This window comes from Pleurodeles waltl, chromosome 3_1 (genome assembly GCF_031143425.1).
Source record: "Pleurodeles waltl isolate 20211129_DDA chromosome 3_1, aPleWal1.hap1.20221129, whole genome shotgun sequence".
NCBI classification, from domain to species: Eukaryota; Metazoa; Chordata; class Amphibia; order Caudata; family Salamandridae; genus Pleurodeles; species Pleurodeles waltl.
In genome coordinates this window covers 816,815,177-816,835,409 of record NC_090440.1, presented here as the reverse complement: position 1 = coordinate 816,835,409, position 20,233 = coordinate 816,815,177, and the positions used below count along the sequence as shown (strand labels likewise).

Genomic DNA, 20,233 nt, shown 5'->3' with positions numbered 1-20,233 from the left:
AGATTGAAGACGTGGTGGGGCAAGGGCCTGTGGGTGCTCCCGAGTGTACAGAGTTCATGGTGGAAATAGTGTCTTGTGTGGTGAGGAGTTACCAGTGGGTTAGAAAGTGTTCAGGGTTCGTGCTTGCGCATGTGAGCTGGTTGATGCTGTCTGCGGCAGACGGTTGGCGTTCAAAGTTTTAGTAGATATCTGACAGCTTATTGTGGAAGAAGTCTGTGAGTATGTTGCATAGTTCCTGGAAGGGAACAATGTCATTGTCGGTGGCTGCAGGATTGGTGGACTCCTTCACAATTACGATGCATTCATTGCTGTGGTTCGTGCTGGGTTTGATGCTGTCCACTAGTGCATTCTTCTTGGTTTCTTTCAGGAGGTGGTGTGAGTGGATATGTGTACATGTCTGCCCCCTCCTCCCTGTTAAAATTACCAGCATTTGTGTAATTGCCATTTCCCTTTCACATTATATCTTGAATGGTGTTGGGTGACAATGTCCTGGGTAAAGTGTGCCTCCTATATGATTTACCTACTGTGGATGTCAAATGTGGAAGCTTCTAATCTGCTACCTTTGAGATATCTGTTTCTACTCCTCTTCCTTCTTGCTTTGGAACCATTAGGGGTCATTAGGGGCAGCTATCTGCCTTTTATATGAGATTAGTGTTATGACTAAGAGGATGCAGATTCCTCTATCTGCAGAACCTTCGGCACTCTCTAGCTTCAGAGATGATGTTCTACATGCAAGCAGGCTTCTCAGGATACACCCAGTTCACTTTGTCCTTGTGAATATGGGATAATCTATGTGCCTTAAGCATGGATGTCATTTAGGGGCTGCCAGGAATCACAGTTGTGAACTCTAGCTTGCCCTTTGCAAGCCTTGGCACTGTCCTTGCAACCTCTGCCCTCAGATGTGGCAAAATCAGTGCCAGGAACACGGTAGCAGCTTGTTCTTATGGAATCGGTTCTGGACTTCATTTCTTGATTTTGCTTGGAAGAAAGTGGCACTTGAAATGTCACACATTGGTCTTTAAATGTCACTCATAAGTACATTGAAACCACGAAAATGTCACACATAAGCAATCTGAAACCTTGGCAGCTATGCTTTCTGGTTGAACTGTTTCTAAAATTGAAGCAAATAACATATCCTATTAAATAGAGGCAAGGATAATGCAGAATAAACAATACAGTGCTTTGTTTTTTTGTCATATATATTTATCTACATTCTAAAGCTCAGACGTTTTTAGAATTTTCCTATCAAATGCAGTAAAATTGTGCTAAAGCTAATGCTGCATTTTGAATCATGGTATTATGCACTTTACATACAATGATCCTTTAAACACACATCTTTTTTGGAAATAAGTGGTGAAAGATTTCTTCAAGTGTAAGATTTGTACTTTGTGAGTTGTGTAGACTTTTGCATACATTTATAGCAGACCTACTGAAGCTTTAAAGATGGGAATTTAAACACTCAAAGGTTTTAATATCTTTTACCACAGGCCTCAGAATTGTTGAAACCACAAACAATTTTTGGGGAGGGGGCAGAGAGAGAGGGATGGAGAGAAAGAGTGTGTGTGTGTGAGCTGTATAAAACATTTCCACATATCTTCAGCCAACTTACTAAAATGTCAAACATGGCAACTGAAGTGAAAGAAAGGGTTTCAAGTTTTAGGACAGACCACATGGAACTGGAATCTGCTTAGTGGAAGCCTCTATGCCAGAGAACAAACAGCAAAAGTCCAGAGTCCAAGTAAAATCAGGATTAACATAGCAAACACATGTATTCTCCACAACAACAATGGTAAAAGGTTGAATTATAACTGACAAGTAGGTGCCTAGAACCTGCTCCGGGAGGTGCACGGGGCAAGCCAAGAATATAAATGGAGGTAAATAATGAATAATGACCTCACTCACAAGTGGGAGCTGGGTATGTTCATATGGTGGTACTCGCAGTAAACACTCCTTAGCAGTGCAAAAACACTGGTGATACACATCCACTACAGAAGATTGTCTTTGAAGTATATGCAGATTGCTGCATCATTAACAGCCTTTATAAAATCAATAACATTTCTTCCTTTGTAAATCATGTATGTAGAACCACTGTGGTAGCTATCAAATATTGCTAAATGTCACTATAATCACAACTAAGGAACGTGTATTTATAATATGGGGGGATATGTCAACCTAGCATTTCAATCTCAGGCCACATAGTTACTGTAACCATGATGTCACGTCCCTGTCATCATGGAATGTTGGTCAGCTCAGAAGGTGACAGTTGATAGAGAGCAGGTGAGGGAGCTGCATGCTTATAGCTGTCTCTCAAATAAAGTGACTAAATGAAAGTAACCGGATTCTAGAGATTACTTTAATTTGGCACCAAGCACCTGTTCTATAGATCGACCAGCTACAGTGAGGGTGAACTGAACCCAGTGAATGTGTTCCCACTTAGAAGCTTCCTATGTTGGTCGGCCAAAGCCCTGTGAGTATGGAAATACAGTGTGTGAGAGAACCGGGCTGATTGCAGAGGGCCCCTAACTTTTTGCCCCCATTTTCCACTTTTTGCTGGTGTTTTCCTGACTCCATGACTTTTTGATGGTGCCCTGGGTACTGCTAACCAGTCCCAGGGCCTGTGGTCTGTGTAAAATCAATATGCAAATTAGGCTAATTATAATTGGCTAAGTCAACCTACCTATAAGTCCCAGGTATATGGTAGGGCATGTAGGTTTAGAGACCACAGCATAGGTAGTGCACCCATAGGTGCACTGCTGAGGTGCCCAGTGTCATTTTAAAGGCAGGCCTGCCTTGCTGGCTGCTTTTAAATTAAAGTTATATGCAAATTCGACTTTGGAATTAAAAGTAGTTCCAAGCTCTTAAACTACCTTATTATTACATATAAGTCACCCCTAAGGTGTGCCCTATGTGCCCCTAGAGCTGGGTGCCATGTAACTATACGCAGGGACCTTATAAAAATAGTTTTATAAGCCCTGGTGAGGTAAAAACAGCCAAATTAATGTTTCCCTCATTGTAGTGAATGGCCTTCAAAGGCTAGAATGGGGAGACTTTATTTTAATTTTAAAAGTCTCCTTGAGTGACAGATACAAAGAGTTTGGTATCAAATTAATTGTCATAATAATAAATCCCACAACTTCCAGTTGTTGGATTTAATATAACTTGTTTAGGTAAACAGTTTTAAACTTTACCTGAAAAGTTGCCAACTTCAGCCCTGCATTGGTTTTGCTGCTGGGCTCTGATTGGCCAGCTTCTGGCAGCCTGGCCAGGCTGCATTGATGAGGTGTAAAGTGGCCTGGCTTCACACAAAGAGATTTGCCTGTGGGAGGGGATCTCCCCTCGGCAGATGGTGAGGCAGGAAGGGGGAGGGCTGCCAAACCGGTCTTCAAAGGCAGAGAAGGACATTTGGAGCAACCCAGCAACACCCCCACATCCTGCAACCCCAGACAACTAGGTGCCCTCTTGATTAGATTAGGAGAGGGGTGCGTTTATGATTTTTAGCCACACCAGTGTGTGGGATCAGCCAGATGTAACCTCCGAAAATCACTTTCAGCCATGATGGATTTTTGAGGAATGTTGCCTCCTGGGATTGATTTTTGCCACACTTCCCAGGAAGTGGTCATCACAGGGGGAAGGACCCTGCCCCTGATTGGAAAACCAGGACCCCCCGGTTTTTCACCCAGGAGCAAGGATAAAACTGGCAGACCTGCACCCACACCTCAGTTCCCTACCAGAACCCTACCGGGAAGAACTACAAAAGAAGAAGGACTGCCCTGCTGGACCCCTGGCCTGCACCTGGACCCTGCACTCTGAAGGACTGCACCAGCTGCACACTTTGGCTTCACCACAAGAAGGACTTTGCCTGGCTTCAACTGGTTCAAGGAGGGACTCCCTGTTGGCTACAGGTGAAAAATTGCTAACCAGAGTCCCATGCACCAACTCCTGAAGAAATCAACCAGCTGACCACTGTCCAGTGGCCAAAAAGGAGTTTGTGCCAGGTGTATTCTGGGAGTTGTAGTCCACACCCCCCCCCCAAGGATCATCTCAGAGCTTCTGGAACCTTGGGGTGAGCTGTGGACCCCAAAAGATCCTTAGAGGAACATCTAGAAGAAGATCCAGAAGTTTGGAGAAGTTTGAAGAACTTTTGGAAAGAAGTTCCATAGAGGGACCGACCTGCCGCGGCAACTCGAGCCGGCTTGCCTCAACCGCGACCAGTCCTGATTTGCAGGCTCGTCCCGGTGAAGAAAATCTCCAAAAAAGAGACTACGTCCGAAAGTAGAAAGTTGCCCGGGACCTCCCAGCCAGCGTATCCGAGGAGGGCTCAAAGGACGTCAGATCAAGATCCAGGTTTGCCCCGGTCGAAGGATTTTCATCTTGAAAAAACGACTAAGTCTGAAAGTAAAAATCTCCACTGAGGGCTCCTGCGACGGGTATCCAGAGAAGAGTTCCAGGAGGTCGGATTGGACTGGCAGGTTCGTCGCGCTGAAGAAAATCTTCAGAAAAACGACTAAGTCTGAAGGTAAACTTTTGACCGAGGCCTCCCGCAGGCTGTAGCCGAGCCGGGCTCCATCGCGGTCGGCCTTAAACTTTGACTTTGCACCGGTCGAGGTGCGATCAGATGACCAGATTGGCACTTTTTGTTTCAAGGCGCTAGAAAATAACAATTCTTTAAAAATTCATATCTCCGGTTCCCCTTATCCGATTTTATTAGTTTTTGTGTCATTTTAAAGATAAAAATATAGTCTATTTGTAAAAATTATTTTTGGATTTTTAAACTGTTTCCTGTGTTTTATTTAATTACTGTTTTGTGATATTTGAATGCTTTACATTCTGTTTCCTAAGTTAAGCCTTGTCGCTCGTTGCCAAGTTATCAAGGGTTGAGCTGGGTTTAATTTACTGAGACCTAACTGGACCTAAGTGGAGGTTAGTGGCCTATTGCTAACTGTAGGTACTTACCTGCCCTTACCAATAACCCATTTTCCAACACAGTGATTATAACAGTGACAGACAACTGGTGAGTGATCGGCTCGAGGGACTCGGAGATCAATTTATGGGAGCATGTCCACCAGTGCATTCCCCTCTCATATTGTCATCATCGCCACACACTCCACTCTGACTTAATCTCATGTCATTCACCTCTACTCTTCCCATAACATTTGTAGTGCATCTTGCTTTTATTTCCTCATTACCCATCAACAAAATCCTGTACACTGCTTTTTAACTCCTTTCCAAGCTTTCCATTTTTCCAGTGTTCTTTTTACAGTACCATGCCACCCTCCTATTGTTCAATTTTTGCCCATTATGCAATACCACATGCCACTTATAGACCTCTCATACCACTAGGGGATTCGAGAACGTGTTGATACCATCACTTCTTTTCCCCAATTTGATTTTCACAAAATTAACTTTGTTAATCCTGCCTCCCTCCATTCTGATGTTGTCACTCTCTCTCCTTGCTCAATAATCCCTCAGCCATTGAGGGGACAACTTAATTTTAGCTTCTCTCCCTTTCATTCTCACAAACACTGTTTCACCTGTCATACCATTCTTCATGTTATTGTATGCCCACACCATTTGCTCCACCGCATCACTTACTCCCTTTCTAACCATGACTTCCGCCATCTATATAGTACCTTTCACCATGTAATTGACCAACTCACCCATTCCATTTCCTTGTGGGTTATATAATGATGTGCAGATATGTCTAATTTCATGTTCCTTCAAGACATCTTTCATAAAGGCAGACATGAGTTGTGTTCTGTTGTCTATTACTAGGGTTCCTTCCTGAACCCTTTCTCCAATATTTTGACAACACTGTCCGCAGTTATATTTCTTACAAATTCCACCATCACCCACCTTGAAAACATATCCACCATTACCACTGCAAAATGCTCAGCCTCATTAAAATAATCCATAGGACTGACTGAGAGAACCCTTTCCCTCTCTACTTATCTTCAATCGCTTCTCGCTCTCCCCATACAAAACACCCCTTCCCACCTATGCATTCACAGCCCTGTCCACACCTGGCCACCAAAATTTCACCTTTAAGCGTATGTTTTAAAATGACTCTCCCAAATGGCTTCATGTACAAACATTATTAATCTCCTTGTCACCCCTTCAGAAGGTACATACCTCTCTCCTCTCATGATTGTTGAATCAGGCACACCTTTGGTCAATTCATCTAGTCTCTTCACGTAACCAAATAAAGATACCTTGGCATCCCCTTCCCATATCCATCAAACACTAATACTCCTTGCCAACTCCTGTAAAATATTATCATCCCATACTGCTGCTTGTCATTCTGCCTGTGTGATGACTGATTCACCTTCCAGGGCATCCTCCACACTTGCCATCACACAAACCACTTCATTGTCCATTTGGTCTTCATTATTCACACTTACTGACAACCTCTACATGCAATCTGCATGTATGTTTCTTCATCCCACCACATACTCCATGACATATCGATATTCCTGTAAGCATGATGCAAACTGGGCCAATCCAGGGTAAACTTTGTCAGCACCCCATGGTTGTAACACCCTTAACAAAGGTTTAAGATCTATAAGTAACATGAAATAAATTCCTCACATATACATATAAAAATGTTTTGAAGCCGCAAGCCGCCACCAATGCCTCTCTTTCGATAACAGCATATTTGTTTTCTGTTTGGTTGGTGACAGTTGATGGAAAGCAGGCGTGGGAGCTTCACACATGTAGCTTGCTCTTGAATAAAGTGATTAAAATAAAGTAACCAGCTTCTGGAGATTACGTCAAAGTGTTTTAAGCAAAGGACTTTGAGCTTATCACAGTAGACAATAGAAGATACATCCACTGGTTGTCCCCTTGATAACTCCCATTTTATGTCATCAAGGTCTTAAGTGCTTGTGGACTGTACTTACTGACAAGGGCTGTTACAATTTCCTCCATATTTTCCAGGAAGCTGCTCAGATGCTGAGTAAAGGTGAGGTGTGGCGATGTGATCTGTGCAATCACAGCTGCTGCTTCTGCTCTGGTGGCTTCAGAATGAGTGTCATCAGTCAAAATGTCCGTCAAACATAAAATCCCATCAACCTAAAGAAGATAATACAAAGTATGAGTGCAAAATATTGTAAAGTAAAGCCCGAAAAACCAACTTAGGAAAACCATAGGTCCTTGGATGTCAAAATGAAATCTTAAACCACTGGACCTGATTTTGTAAATGAACCAGGAGGAGCTAATTTATTCTAAAGCACTAATTAGTAGCATAGCACATTTTAAGGGTCTGATATTTTTCCACTCATTTTAAAGCAGTCAATGCTGGAGCAAACATCAGTGTTTGTGTCATTGTTTGCACACAAAATAGCATTTTTGGGCATAGTACCACAATTCTTTCAGTTTATGAATTAGGCCAAGTAATTTTGAAATGGGGATTTTCCACAGTTGGTGCTTCAATAGTTAAATACAAACCAGAACAGCCTTTAAAATATGTAAATGCATTCTAAATGGCACATTATCATGTAAAAAATAATTTACATAAGCGCTTATATAAAATAATTAACATTTAGTCCATTCCCTCTAGACACCTATACCCCATTAGGTGGGCAAGCCCCTACTATACCGCGCCTTTACCCTGTGGAAAACTCTTCACAAAGAGCTCATCCATCCAGACACCAAAGCCCCATTACATTATCAAACTCCTGCTATGTATGGTGTGTACCCTGAGCCTAGCTCTTCAAGGAGAGCCCACTACCTCCAAACACCCATCTCATTAGGTGGCCAAGCCCCTACTATGCATAGCCTTCACCCTGTGCAAAGCCCTACACGGACAGCTCACTCCATCTGTAAAACAAAGCCCCATTAGGTCACCAAGCCCATACAATGATCATTCATCGCTCAGGGCACAATTGTTCATGGAGACCTATTACTTATGGGCTTTCAAACCCGGTTTGATGGTGAATGCTCTACTACACACAGCCATTTTCAAATGTTTACACTTATTAGTAGTACAGAAGCTGTTGAAAATTTGCTCTAGATGTAGCTCACTAAGGGCCACATGTACGAAATACAGGTTTTTTTTCTTGCAAATTGTGAGTCAGAGCGACTCGCAATATGCAACTCCCAAAACTCTATGTACAACAGTGTCAATGACACTGTTTGCGATTCGCAAGGGGGTCGCAAATGACATACCTCATGAATATTCATGAGGTAGGTCGCAATTTGTGACCCCATTGGGAATGGCTGCCCTCACAGGGAGGTGGCCTGATGGAGACAGCAGACCACCATGTCTGACTGCTTTTAAATAAAACAGTTTTTATTTTTTTTAAATGCAGCCCATTTTCCTTAAAGGAAAATGAGATGCAATTCAAAAACAAAAAATGAAAAAAAGTTTTCACTGCCATTCACAAAGGAGATGGGACCCCTTCCTGTTTGCGAAGGGGTTAGCACCAGTTTGAAACTGGTGCGAACTGCAATTGTTTTGCGACCGCATTCGCGGTCACAAAACAATCATACATGGGACTCCGACTCTCAATTAGGAAGGGAACACCACTTCCTAATTGGGACTCGCAAACTCTTTTTGCGATTTGGTAAGATAGATTACCGAATCGAAAAAATGGGTCGGTACATCCCAAATTGCATTTTGCACATCACAAACGGCTCAATTTGCCGTTTGCGATGTGCAAAATGCTTCGTACATGTGGCCCCTTATACCTTTCATTGTTAGATGCATCTAGCAAACTGTCACACTCAATAGATGATGTCATCAGGGGTCTTAAACATGTCATGAGTGATGGAATATGTGAGGTCATGAGCAGTGTATGGCGGGGGTGCAATATATGGTTAGCTGAATAAACTATAAGTGATGAATGTGTTTTTTTTGTTTTAAATGGTATTTTTAGAGTGACATTTTCACCTAAACATAATCTCACTCTAACCTATCTGTCATTTACTGAGTAGATGATATGTCCATCAGAGGGCAGTGAGTGGCGGTGTTTGCTGGTATCAGACCCTTGATGAATGTTTGACTAAAGGGAGATGCTCCCACTCCAACTTAGTTTTGGAAAGAACACAGTGGAACCGGGAAAGTTCCAAGGTGTTACAAGAAGGGGCAAGTATGGCCATACATTGCACATCCATCTCTACTCAGTAAATGAGAGCGAGGAGGTCTACAAAGACGAGGTAAGGGATCTAAATCAAGATGAAGTCCAACCACACAGAGTGATGACAAAAGGGCAGAAACATGTGATTATAGCAGAGATTGGGACAGGGGACTAATTCCCCTGGTTCACCCCAATGAGAGTTTGTTTTTAATCCTGCCAAGGGGTCCTAGAATAACATTGTGGGTACCCTCTGAGTTTTGAATTTATCCTGCACCATGGATCCCTTGTAAAACTGGGGCATTGACTCCATATAACATATTTTACTCCATCCTGAGTGTTGGTCTGCACCGGTGTGTTGTAGCAATCCCTATGATGAAGCATGCCACTATTTAGTGGGTGAGGGTCATTTTTGTAAACCATTCGGGATTCCTATATTAGAGGTTATTAATTTTTGTTAGTTTTCTGCCTTCCTTTCCTGTATGAGTTTTGAAATAAATCTTTTGCCAAGCTCAAACCTTCAATTTTAAAACATATAAGTAAACCCTAAGATAGGTCTTCAAAACCCTATAGGATAGGGTGCATTGTAATTAAAAAGTAGGGCATGTGTTTTTAAGTTTTACATGGCCTGACATTAAAAAAACTCATAAATGCATTTCACTACTGTAAGGGCTATCTATCTCACTGTATACCATTGGGTTACCTTATTACATTTAATAAGTGCTAATGTTTTATTGAAAACAGATAGGAATATCAAGTTTGGACTCAAAGGATATGTAATTTAAAATGCTTCCTACTGGTAAAGTCAGCTTTTAATTCAAAATTCTGAAAATGCCATGCTTAGAAAGTTAGAATTTTCTTTTCCGAATCATTTGGTGCCTGCTGCCTGTACCCTGTGTATTCCTCTGACAGAAAGAGAAATAAGAGGACTAGAGGTTCACAGGATGTACCACCCTGCCATGAGAGTGCGGTTTAGCTATTTTGTCCCCATCTTACATTTTAAAGGGGTGCCTCTAGTCCACACACAAAGGGGCTTGACAAGTGTTTTGTCACCCCAGACTACTCAGAGCCTTTGCAGCAGAAGGAAAGAATCTTCCAGAACCAGATGTGGGGGTAGCCAGGATGTCACCTCCACTTCAGAGGCTGGCAACAAGTATAAACATTGGACCTCTAACCACCTCTTCAGTACACTACTGAACCTGTGCACTACAAAAGGACAGCATTGTTCCTCAGCGTACTGTAATGCTGCTACCAGAGCCTTGCCCTGTTGATTAAGGTCTGCCTTGTTATCCAGAAAACTGCCCTTCTGCTTGAGGCCTGCCCGGCTTGCAGAGATGGAAGACTAACTTCATTCTAGGTTAACCTGAGTGACGCCAAGGTTCAGTTGGACAACCTCCTATTCTAAGCTACAGGGACATAACAAGCTCCATGCAACTACCCAGGTGACCTGCTGCAACTGAACCTGCAACTTGTCCTTTCCAGGGCCCTGATAGTCTCCTCTACTGGGAGTCCCTGATCCTCAAGAGGTGCCTCCCCAGTCACGCACATTTACTCTAAGTTAAGACTGCCTGCTTTTATGCCAAGGTACCAGAAGATGAAGCACATGATAATTTTGTGACTTTTGGGGTTCACCCTGACAAGAATTGTGAATGTTGATTGTAAACTGTTTCCAAACCCATCAGCCACAAAAATGAATATATATATATATATATGTATATATATTTATATATTACACAGTGGTGGTTGCCAACTTGCAGCTATAGTTTGGTTAGTGTTTCCATCGAAAAGGCATTTTTTTGGTTTATTTAACAACTTTGCAACTGTCGGACTAATCCATGCGAAACATTCACCCAGAAAAGTTGATCCACTTTAGCTCCATCATGGAAGCTTTGGGCAAGCCGATGACAGAAAAATCAGCTGAATGGAATTACAACAAAAATAACGATAAGTTAGATATAAATCTATTAGGACCTTTTTTAAATTAACATTTAAAAGGGTGCTTGTGGTGGGCATTTTGAGTTGAAAACAGGTCAAAGTTTAGACCTATCTGACCAGATACGCTCTTGTAAAGTGGATGGGCAGATTCTAATTGGCTAGCCAAAACATTCAGAATATATTGTAGCACCAATTAGAGAACTTGTGATTCAGTCCTGAGTCCTGAAAGAAAAAAGAAGACAGGAAAGGAGCCTGGGCAGGCACATCCTACCTGCAGGCCATGTGGGGGAGTTTCATACTGTGTAGTCTTGTACAGTGGAGTATCATTATTTGTGAGAACACAGTGCGTGATAGAGTGGCAAGTTATAATTAATGTTGTCTAGTTAGATTGTGTAACGAGGTCTACAATTTATAATAATCTGATGGTGGCAGATGAATTGTAAATTAAAGTTATAGCTATAACTTTAGAATTTTTAAGGTTTCTGTAGTTTAAACTTGGTTAAATAGGAAAAATAAGTTTTCCTAACTATAACTAAGATTTGAATGTTTTTTTTTTTTTTTAAATTGAAAATGTGTTTCAAATTGTTAAGTCCAGTGTTGCAAGTGGAGAGTTGTTATGTGGAGTGTCGCACAGTACAGTGTAGGAGAGTGTCATAAAGTCTATTGTTATAGACCGTAGTACTGTAGACTGGAGTAGAGTATAGTAGCATATCGTACAGTGTAGTAACTTGTTATATAGTGGAGTGGCATGGTGTCCAGTATAGTGGAGACAAGTATCAGACTGCTACAGCGAGTTGCACAGCGGAATGGTGAGTCAAACAGTAGAGTAGGCTGTTTTAGACTGTCATAGAATTGAGTTGAGTGTTTTAATGTGGAAAAGGGTGAAGTAGATAGTTTTAGAGTGGAGTATTGTCAAGTGGAGTGTCAGAGGATACCATAGGGTACAGTACAAGAAAGTGTTGTAGAGTGGATTGCTATGTCATTTAGTGAGTGGCATATCGTAGAAAGAAATGGGGTGGCGTGTCGAGTGTCATACAGTGCAGTACAGTTGCGCAGAGTGGATGTGCATAGAGTGGAGTGGAGTAGAGTGTCAGAGTGGCATGAAGTATAGTACAGTGTTGAAGAGCGCAGCTGCATACAGTGAAGTAGAATGTCGGACAGTGAAGCGGCATAGAGCAGATTATTGTACAGTGACATTGAGTGGGATAAAGTTTAGTAGATTGGAGTTTACTGGAGAGGAGTATTCTGTAGTGGGGTAGTGTCAGAGTGGAGTGGCATGTTGCAGACTATAGTGGTGTGAAGCATACAGTGAAGTAAAGTGTCAAATTGGAGAACCGTGTTGTTCAATAGAGTGCAGAGGGGTGTCGTACAGTATTAAAAACTAATGTAGAGAAGAGTAGAGTGGCATACAGTCAAGTTGATTTTTGGGGAGTGGAGTGTGGTACAGTAAGCTGGCATACAGTGTTATAGAGTACAATAGCATAGAGTGGCATGAAGTGCAGGCACAGAAAGTGGAGTAGAGTAAACCGGGTGTAGTGGCATTCAAAGAGTTGCTTACTGTATTGCATAATGGACTAGAGTATCAGAAAAGAGTGTTGTACAGTGGCATACATTATAGTAAAGTGTTGTACATTGGTGGGAAATGATATAGACAGGAGTAAAGTATTGGAGAGTGGCATACAGTATAGTAGAGCATTGAAGAGTGGAGTTGCATACAGTACAGTAGTGTGGGAAGCAGTGGAGCTGCACAGATTGGATTGTTGTATAGTAGCATAGAGGGAGGGAAAGTCTCATACAGTGAAGTGGAGTCCAGTGGACTGGTGTAAGTGCGGAGTACAATACAGTGTACAGTGTATTGGTGTGTCTTAGGGTAGAGGGGCTTTGAGTGTACTGGCATAGCGTAGGTCATATACTGTTATAAATTGTAGTGGGGTCTCATGCATTAGAGTGGAATGCCCTGTGTATAGAAAAGTGTTGTATGGTGGAACAGTGTGTTATACATTAGAGTGTATGGGCATAGAGTGGAATATAGTGTTGGACAGTGGAGTGTATGGGGATAGAGTGAAATAGAATGTTGCAGAATGCCATGAAGTGTGGTAGACTTTTATAGGGTGGAGTTATATAGATTTGAGGAGTGTCATACAATGGAGTGGCTTGGAGTGGGTTACCGTAGAGTAGCGTAGCATGCAGTGAAATAGTGTTCAGTGAAATACTGTACAGTGAAGTGTAGAAGACTGGAGTGGCATAGCGCAGAACAGCGTAGAGTGGAGTGGTATACAGTAGAGTAGCATAGAGTGGAATTGGGTACAGTGGATTAACAGAGTAGGGTGGCATATATTAAAGTGGCACAGCGTAGAGTTGAGGAAACTGTTATAAATTGGAGTGGAGTCTCATACATTAGTGATGTAGACTGGAGTGGTGTACAGTGGTGTTGTGTACAGTGTAATAGCATAGAATGGAGTGGCATAGAGTGGATCTCATACAGTGGAGAGGCATAAAGTAGATTGGCTTCGAGTGGAATAGCATAAGGTGGAGTGACATTCGGATGTATGTTTAATTTAGCAGAAAAGTTAGATCGTGGTGTAGCCAATTGTGCTGCCTTGCATTTTTCCAGATTTACCAATCAATGCATGGCAATGCATGGTAGCCTTACATTGCTTTGTAAATCTGACTAAAATACTTAATTGCCCATGTGACATTATGAGTGATGCAAGTGTATTACAATCCAATAATACAGGGTGCTTGCACTCGGGCCGGAGGGGCTGGGACTACATCATCCAACAGCCTGTGCGGCAGGTGGGCTGCCAACAGCCTACACTCGTGCTCGGGACCGCACTTCCTGCTGCAACGGGAACTTGCACTCGGGCTGGAGGGGCCAGGATACATCGTCCGACAGGCTGTGCGACAGGTGAGTTGCCAACAGCCTACATTTGTGCCTTGAGGTGCACTAAAGAGGTGTTCTGGTCCCGCTGCATGGGAGAATTTTCACTCTGGCTGGAGGGGCCAGGACTACACCGTCTGACAGCCTGTGTGGCAGGTGGGCCACCAACAGCCTCAGCTTCCACCTGGAGGTGCACATAAGAGGTTCTAGTCCTGCAGTGAGGGGAACTTGCACTCCGGCCGGAAGGGCCGGGACTACATCATCTGACAGCCTGAGTGGCAGGTGGGCCACCAACAGCCTACGCTTGCACCCAGAGGGGCACTGAAGAGGGGTTCTGGTTTGGATGCATGAGGAACTTGCACTTGGGCTGGAGGTGCTTGGACTACATCATCCGACAGACACTCACGAGACACTCCCGGGTGCATGCCTGGTCGAAGACCGGGCCAAGAGCGGGCCCATCTGTGCCCATCCGCAACCATCTAAGGTTGGGCTGGGCCACCTCTCTTGGCCTGTTAATTTTACTTTGCGTGGGACTTGAAGGTTGAGCACTGGTGACTGTCAAGGTACTGTGATTCGTTTTTAGAGAGTATTCATTCGTTTTCAGTGCCCCACTACATGTATTAACTCAGATGATTTAAACCTGGGACATTGGCAGTTAGTTTGGTGATTTTTCTTCTATAAATTTAAAAAATGGGTAAACCTAATACTACATCAGCCGCTCCCTCCCCAAACTCTATGCTGGATGGTTTTTTACAAAGAGCTGTGGGTGTATCATGACTAAAGAGATTGAACTGGCCAAGAGAAGGCTGTCTCTGTCCTCACCTCCACCTCATGATTTAGTTTTAGCCCCGACCTTGTCACAGGAGATGGAGGCTCATGAGGGAGCCGTATATCAGATTATACAGTCAGTTCCATCTGCAGCTCTGTTTTCTCCCTTTGTGATTTGTGACGGTCCTGCCAAAATCTTTAAAAATTCTGCTTGCGCCCCTTTAATGTTGGTCCACCCTATAGGAGAGGGAGTGACCCCCAAAGCTAACACTGGGAAAAGAAAAAGGATTGAGACTATTACAAAACCCAAGAGGCAGAAGCATGTCGCCCATAACAATGTATATACCATCAGTGAGGAGGGGTGCATTGGGGGTTCCGTGCCAGACGGAGGGTGGATGCAGCTCTTACAGGAGGAGTTGTTCACGAATATTGGGAAATTAATTAAGGGCACTATGAAACCAATATTGATCCGCCTGGGGAAGACTGAGAGTCAACTTAAATACGTGATTAATGTAACCAATATAGATCAACTCTTGGAATTGACCCAGGCAGGTGGTCAGATCCCCAACTGCACTCATGTCTTACCAGTTGCTGATTGTGATAATGTAGGCCCGCTGTTAACGGACAATGTAATTCCCAATACACACTCCCCTAGCATCCCTGTGTCCATCACTGATCAAGGTCATAGGGCTGGAGAATGGCCCTTGCCCCAAAAGGTGGACTCTAACCAACTCAATGGGGCAAAGCTTCCCTTGTCAATACTTAATTTACCTCCAGCATCTTGCTCGTTTGTAGCAATTATGGTGGGAGTCTGGCCACTGAACAGAACAAAGGCCAAAAAGAGTCCCAAGAGGCATTGGCAAACAAGTGCCTACATTGGCTAGTAAGGAACAAGAACATCCCGAGCTCTCTAGCATCTTATATCCTTCTGGCATGCAGAGTAAGGTGGATTGGAAATGGTCAGATTGACTGTCCTGGGGACTGTGTCATTATAAACTTCAGCGACCCGCTTGTGGTAAGAAGGCTCCTAGTGGAAGATCCTCTGAAAGGGGACAAGGGCACTGACATTATTCTTCTTCCATGAGGATATTTTTTACAAACCTCCCACCATATGTTAAAAGAGAATATATGGTGTGGCCAATGCAGTGCCCATGCTGCTTAGTGGGGTCCCAGCAAGGGCACATACATCATAATTGGACCTACAGCATCTCTGCAGCCGATGTTTGAAGCCCTTAAGGGGAAAGGAATAGCCCCCCAATTAATAGAGTTCAAGCTAGAGATAAGGCTCCAAGGGGCACGAATAAGGAGTTAGCTGTGAGTCCACGAGGGGGCCTGCCAATGATGGATTTTGACATCTTGTGCTTGCATTCTGCAACCCAGTAAATGCCCTGCCATATTGAGGAAAAGGGTCTTCTCTTGGTCCAAACCCATTCTGAAGAAGCAAAAAAGTCTAGGGGGGCTTGGTCCGATAATCCTGGTGGGGAAATATGATTTAATCCCTCTGTTTCGGCTGAGCAAATAGGAAATAAGCTACTGTGGCCAATGAGAATGCCAGTACATCGGTTAGACTGCTATCCTGCAATGTTGCCGTCTTAGGTACCAAACTTGGCTGTCCAGATTGCGGGAACTATTTTGATCAGTTTGATCTGTCTGTTCCAGGAAAAATGGCAACTGAAGGAGAAGCAATGAGTGGGGTTTGCTTCCTATTGTAAAAAAGCAATTGGGGGGGGGGGGCATTTGGAGCTTTGACCATATGGGTAGCTGCCTATCTCGACTGTACAATTAAATTAGTTAAGATAGCTTTGGACAATATTCTTTGTATCTATCTTTCCTTACCATTCCTGAAAAGTATATATGTGTATAATGTCTATTTGAGATATGTGGGTCAAGGGCAGGAATCCCCAGTAGTGGAGACCATGGGTGTTCATATGGCCTCGCTCCCAGGGTCAACATTAAAGGTTATTGGTGGTGACTTAAACTGCCAATTTGAACCCCCGGAGGTAGATCATTAGGTCATCTTAGTAGTAGGGAACAATCATTGGTTGATCCCAGATTTGACCATACCCCCCCCCCCCCCATTAAGAAAAATGTTCACCGTTGGCTTTGCCCTCACATTAAGCTAATCTTTGCAAGCTTGTGTGGGAGAACAAAGTCTGACAGGAATGGGCAGCATTCCTTTAATAGGGTTGGGTGTACTAGTTTGATTGACTACATATTGGTTGATGTTAGACACTGACCTTATGTGGTTGGCATGGCTATCAACACAAGACATGATAGTGATCTCAATGCCATAGTATTAGATTTATCTCTTCCGGCTTGTAGCGCAGTAAACACTAGATGCAACACCTTCGGTGGCAGGCTTCATGTGTCATCTAATAAACATAGAATCAAATGGTGTACAATTGTGCGGTCACAAGCTTCATTAAGGGGGATTTACCAGGAGGTTGGAAAGACCATTGATGATGTGTCTAATCTAGCACCCATGTCAGGCAACCCAAATATCCTATCAAAGATTGGCCTCATTGGGCAAGCCTAATGCTAATGATACCATCTGTGTGGAGGGGGTGGGTGGTAGTGCTGGGCATCTGCCCATAACATTGGAGTAAGTGATTAAGACAATAAAAAGACTACCCCCAATTAAGCTGTGGAATTAGACAAAATACCTGAAGATCTATTCCTGTCTAAGCCTGAGATTTGGCTCTCTTTACCTTTCTTTGTAACACAATTATGGAATGGATGCCCACCCCCCACCATTTGGGCAGGGCTGAAATAATTCCTATTTCAAAAAAAAGGTTCTTCCCTGTTGCCTACAAGTTAACGACCTATTAGTCTAATTGATACCACACAGAAGATATTTTGATGGGGGGTAATGAGGTCTTAAGTACTTCACAAGCCGGATTTCATTATAAAATCTCAACGATTGACTAGCAATTTAGGCTGCAGCTTCTCCACTGCAAAACCGTAGTGCTAGGGGGGAAGCGGGGCAGATAGTATATGGTCTTTGTAGACCTAAAGACAGCCTTTGATCTGGTACCCAGGAGCATCTTGTGGCAAGTTGTGTCAGACATGGGGTTCCCTCTTATCTTCTCTCCATCATAGTAAAGTTTTATGAGCATAATTTTGCACAAGTGCATTGTGATAAGTTGGAAGAGATGTCTGAACTCCTTTTGGTTAATAGGGGAGTAAGGTAGGGATTTGTGCTGGCACCTACACTCTTTTCCATGTATATAAATAGCCTGGAGGACTATTTAAATCTGTATTACAATGATGTCCCCAGGTTATTGGCTTCGAAAGTACCAGCCTTAATGTTTGCGGATGACACTCTACTCCTCTCTCAATCTCCTATGGGCCTCCAGAAGTCCCTAGACCAATTTAGCAACATCTGCGTGTCAAGGGGACGTGAAATTAATTTGAGTAAGACAAAATTGATGGTCCTTCACCATCACGCCCAACTCCCACTATGAATGGGATCCTTTTAGAACAGGTCCACATTTTTGATTACTTAGGTATTACCATTACTGAGCATATGGATTGGGCATCCCATATTACTAAGCAAGGATTATAATTAGAGCATCATACTGGCAGGCTCTTAGAGGTACATTGGGAACCTTTTGCAAACCTATTTACCCTGGTATTAAGATCAATGCTGCCCAAGCCCTGGGGGCTGTATTCTATGGGGCAGCATTGTGGGGCCATTTTCAGTCAGTGAAAACCCTTAGTCGGTTACAGAACTGCTTTTTGCAGCAATTGTCATTAAATTCAGTGCTGGCTAGCTCTTCATTAGGATCACGGACAGGCAGTTTCATATTGAAAAAGGATTTTTATAAACTCAAAGGTTTTATGGATGAAATTGAAGATACCTTGGCCAGGAAAATGTATGTCTAATTTAGGCTCAGCACTTTGCCCTTACATTCAAATACCTCTAATTGGGCAACCTCCAAGCCTATTGAAAACCAGACTTGTCTCTCGTGTGGACCTAGTGAAATAGAAGTCCATGTTATTTTCTTTTGTGATGTTTATAGCAAGTCTAGAAGAAAGTGGATAGTCCCCACGTGTAGGAATCTTGGGACCCTTCAGCATAAAGAGGCGTATAGAATTTTTAAATCTGATACAAGCCAATCAATTGTATTCGCAATATCTACATTTTGATTTGCAACGTGGTGCACAAGATGGAATTAGCATTGCCAAATAATCCCTTTTCAATTAGACATTTTTTATCTATTGCTTGCATTCTTTTGGCAATTTACTGTTTTAGCTCAATTTGTTCATACTGAGTAACAGAGCAATTTTGTCTCTGGCAGAGAAGCAACCTATGCATAATGGTATGGGACACTTTTCTTCCAATGGTTGTTTGGGAGGCGGCTGTTAATGTCTTTTTAACTGTATAATTGTAGCATATTTGCACTATGGTCTAATTCCTTGGAAAATTGCACTTTCGCAATCTCTATTGAGATTTTTGCACTGCTTTTACTCCCAGTATTATTTTTTTCATCACTGGGTATTTTATAAATTTGTTAAATATTAGCTCAATATGTGATTTAACCAGTATTTCAAGCAATACTTGGTTTTAGTGATCTTGTTTTAAGTTGGTAGTAAAACAAGTTTTTTTTTTTATTACTGTATTTATTTGACTCTTATTGCGTAATGCTGGAATAAAGATTGATGATGATGATGAAATAATACAGCTGGGCCCTAATTATATTTTGGGCCATGGTATACTGTGATAACTGTGCAGCCTACTGTGGTACATAGCGATGACAATCGAGTAAATTATTTCGGAATGGCCGTTTTTTGAGAAGGAATACTAACTATACCTACATAGTAGCAATCAGATTTAATGTGAATAATTTTTTTTCAATATTGTATTTGTTATGTATTTGATTATTGGTTTACATAATTATATGACCATACATTTTCCTTTTAGTTGTTCATATAGTAATTATAAAATGTTACATATGCAATCTTGTTTATTTTATGGACTTCCCTGCTACTTTCAGAGGATTGAGATCATATGAAGCCCAATGTGAATTAAAGCCAGTCATTGTTATAAAAATGAATATATATTTTTTTTGTAATGCCCAAATATTATGTTCTCCATATAGAAGTTTGTGCAGTTCACTGCTAGGTCACTTTTCCATTTCACTGCACAGGAGTACATAAGGAAGATGTTTTCTGTCCAGCTTGTTGGGCACAGTTTTATTTTATAAGCCAGAGAACATGTAAAGAAAACTTATGTAGAGTAAGATATATTCTATGTAATATGTATTTGTTTATAGGTTTCCATTAGCACATAGCCATAAATGGGTCTTTCAATTGTTCAAGTAGTAAATCTGAAAATTTACATATGAATCTAGTTTATTTTATGGGCTTCCTTGATACGTTTAGTAGGATTGTGCTGCATACGGAGGTCAAAGTGAATGAAAGGCAATCATTGTTCTGAAAATTGAGATAATTATTTTTTTCCTATTGAACAATTATCATGTCCTCCAAAAAGTAGTTTGTGTGGCTCACTGTTAGGTCACTTTTCCATTTTGAAACACAGGAGTACATAAGGAAGATGTTTTTTGTTTGGTTTGTT

The 20,233-nt window shown here is 42.3% G+C and overlaps 1 protein-coding gene across 3 annotated transcripts in view; it reads right to left on the bottom strand.

Annotated features, from left to right (window-relative positions):
- INSC (INSC spindle orientation adaptor protein) overlaps positions 1 to 20,233 on the bottom strand; it is a 1,473,234-nt gene that overhangs the window by 204,744 nt on the left and 1,248,257 nt on the right. For all 3 annotated transcript variants that reach the window (XM_069223704.1, XM_069223703.1, XM_069223702.1), the window contains exon 8: positions 6,897 to 7,068. In XM_069223704.1, coding sequence (XP_069079805.1) covers positions 6,897 to 7,068 — 172 coding nt within the window. The remainder of the gene's footprint in view (positions 1 to 6,896; positions 7,069 to 20,233) is intronic.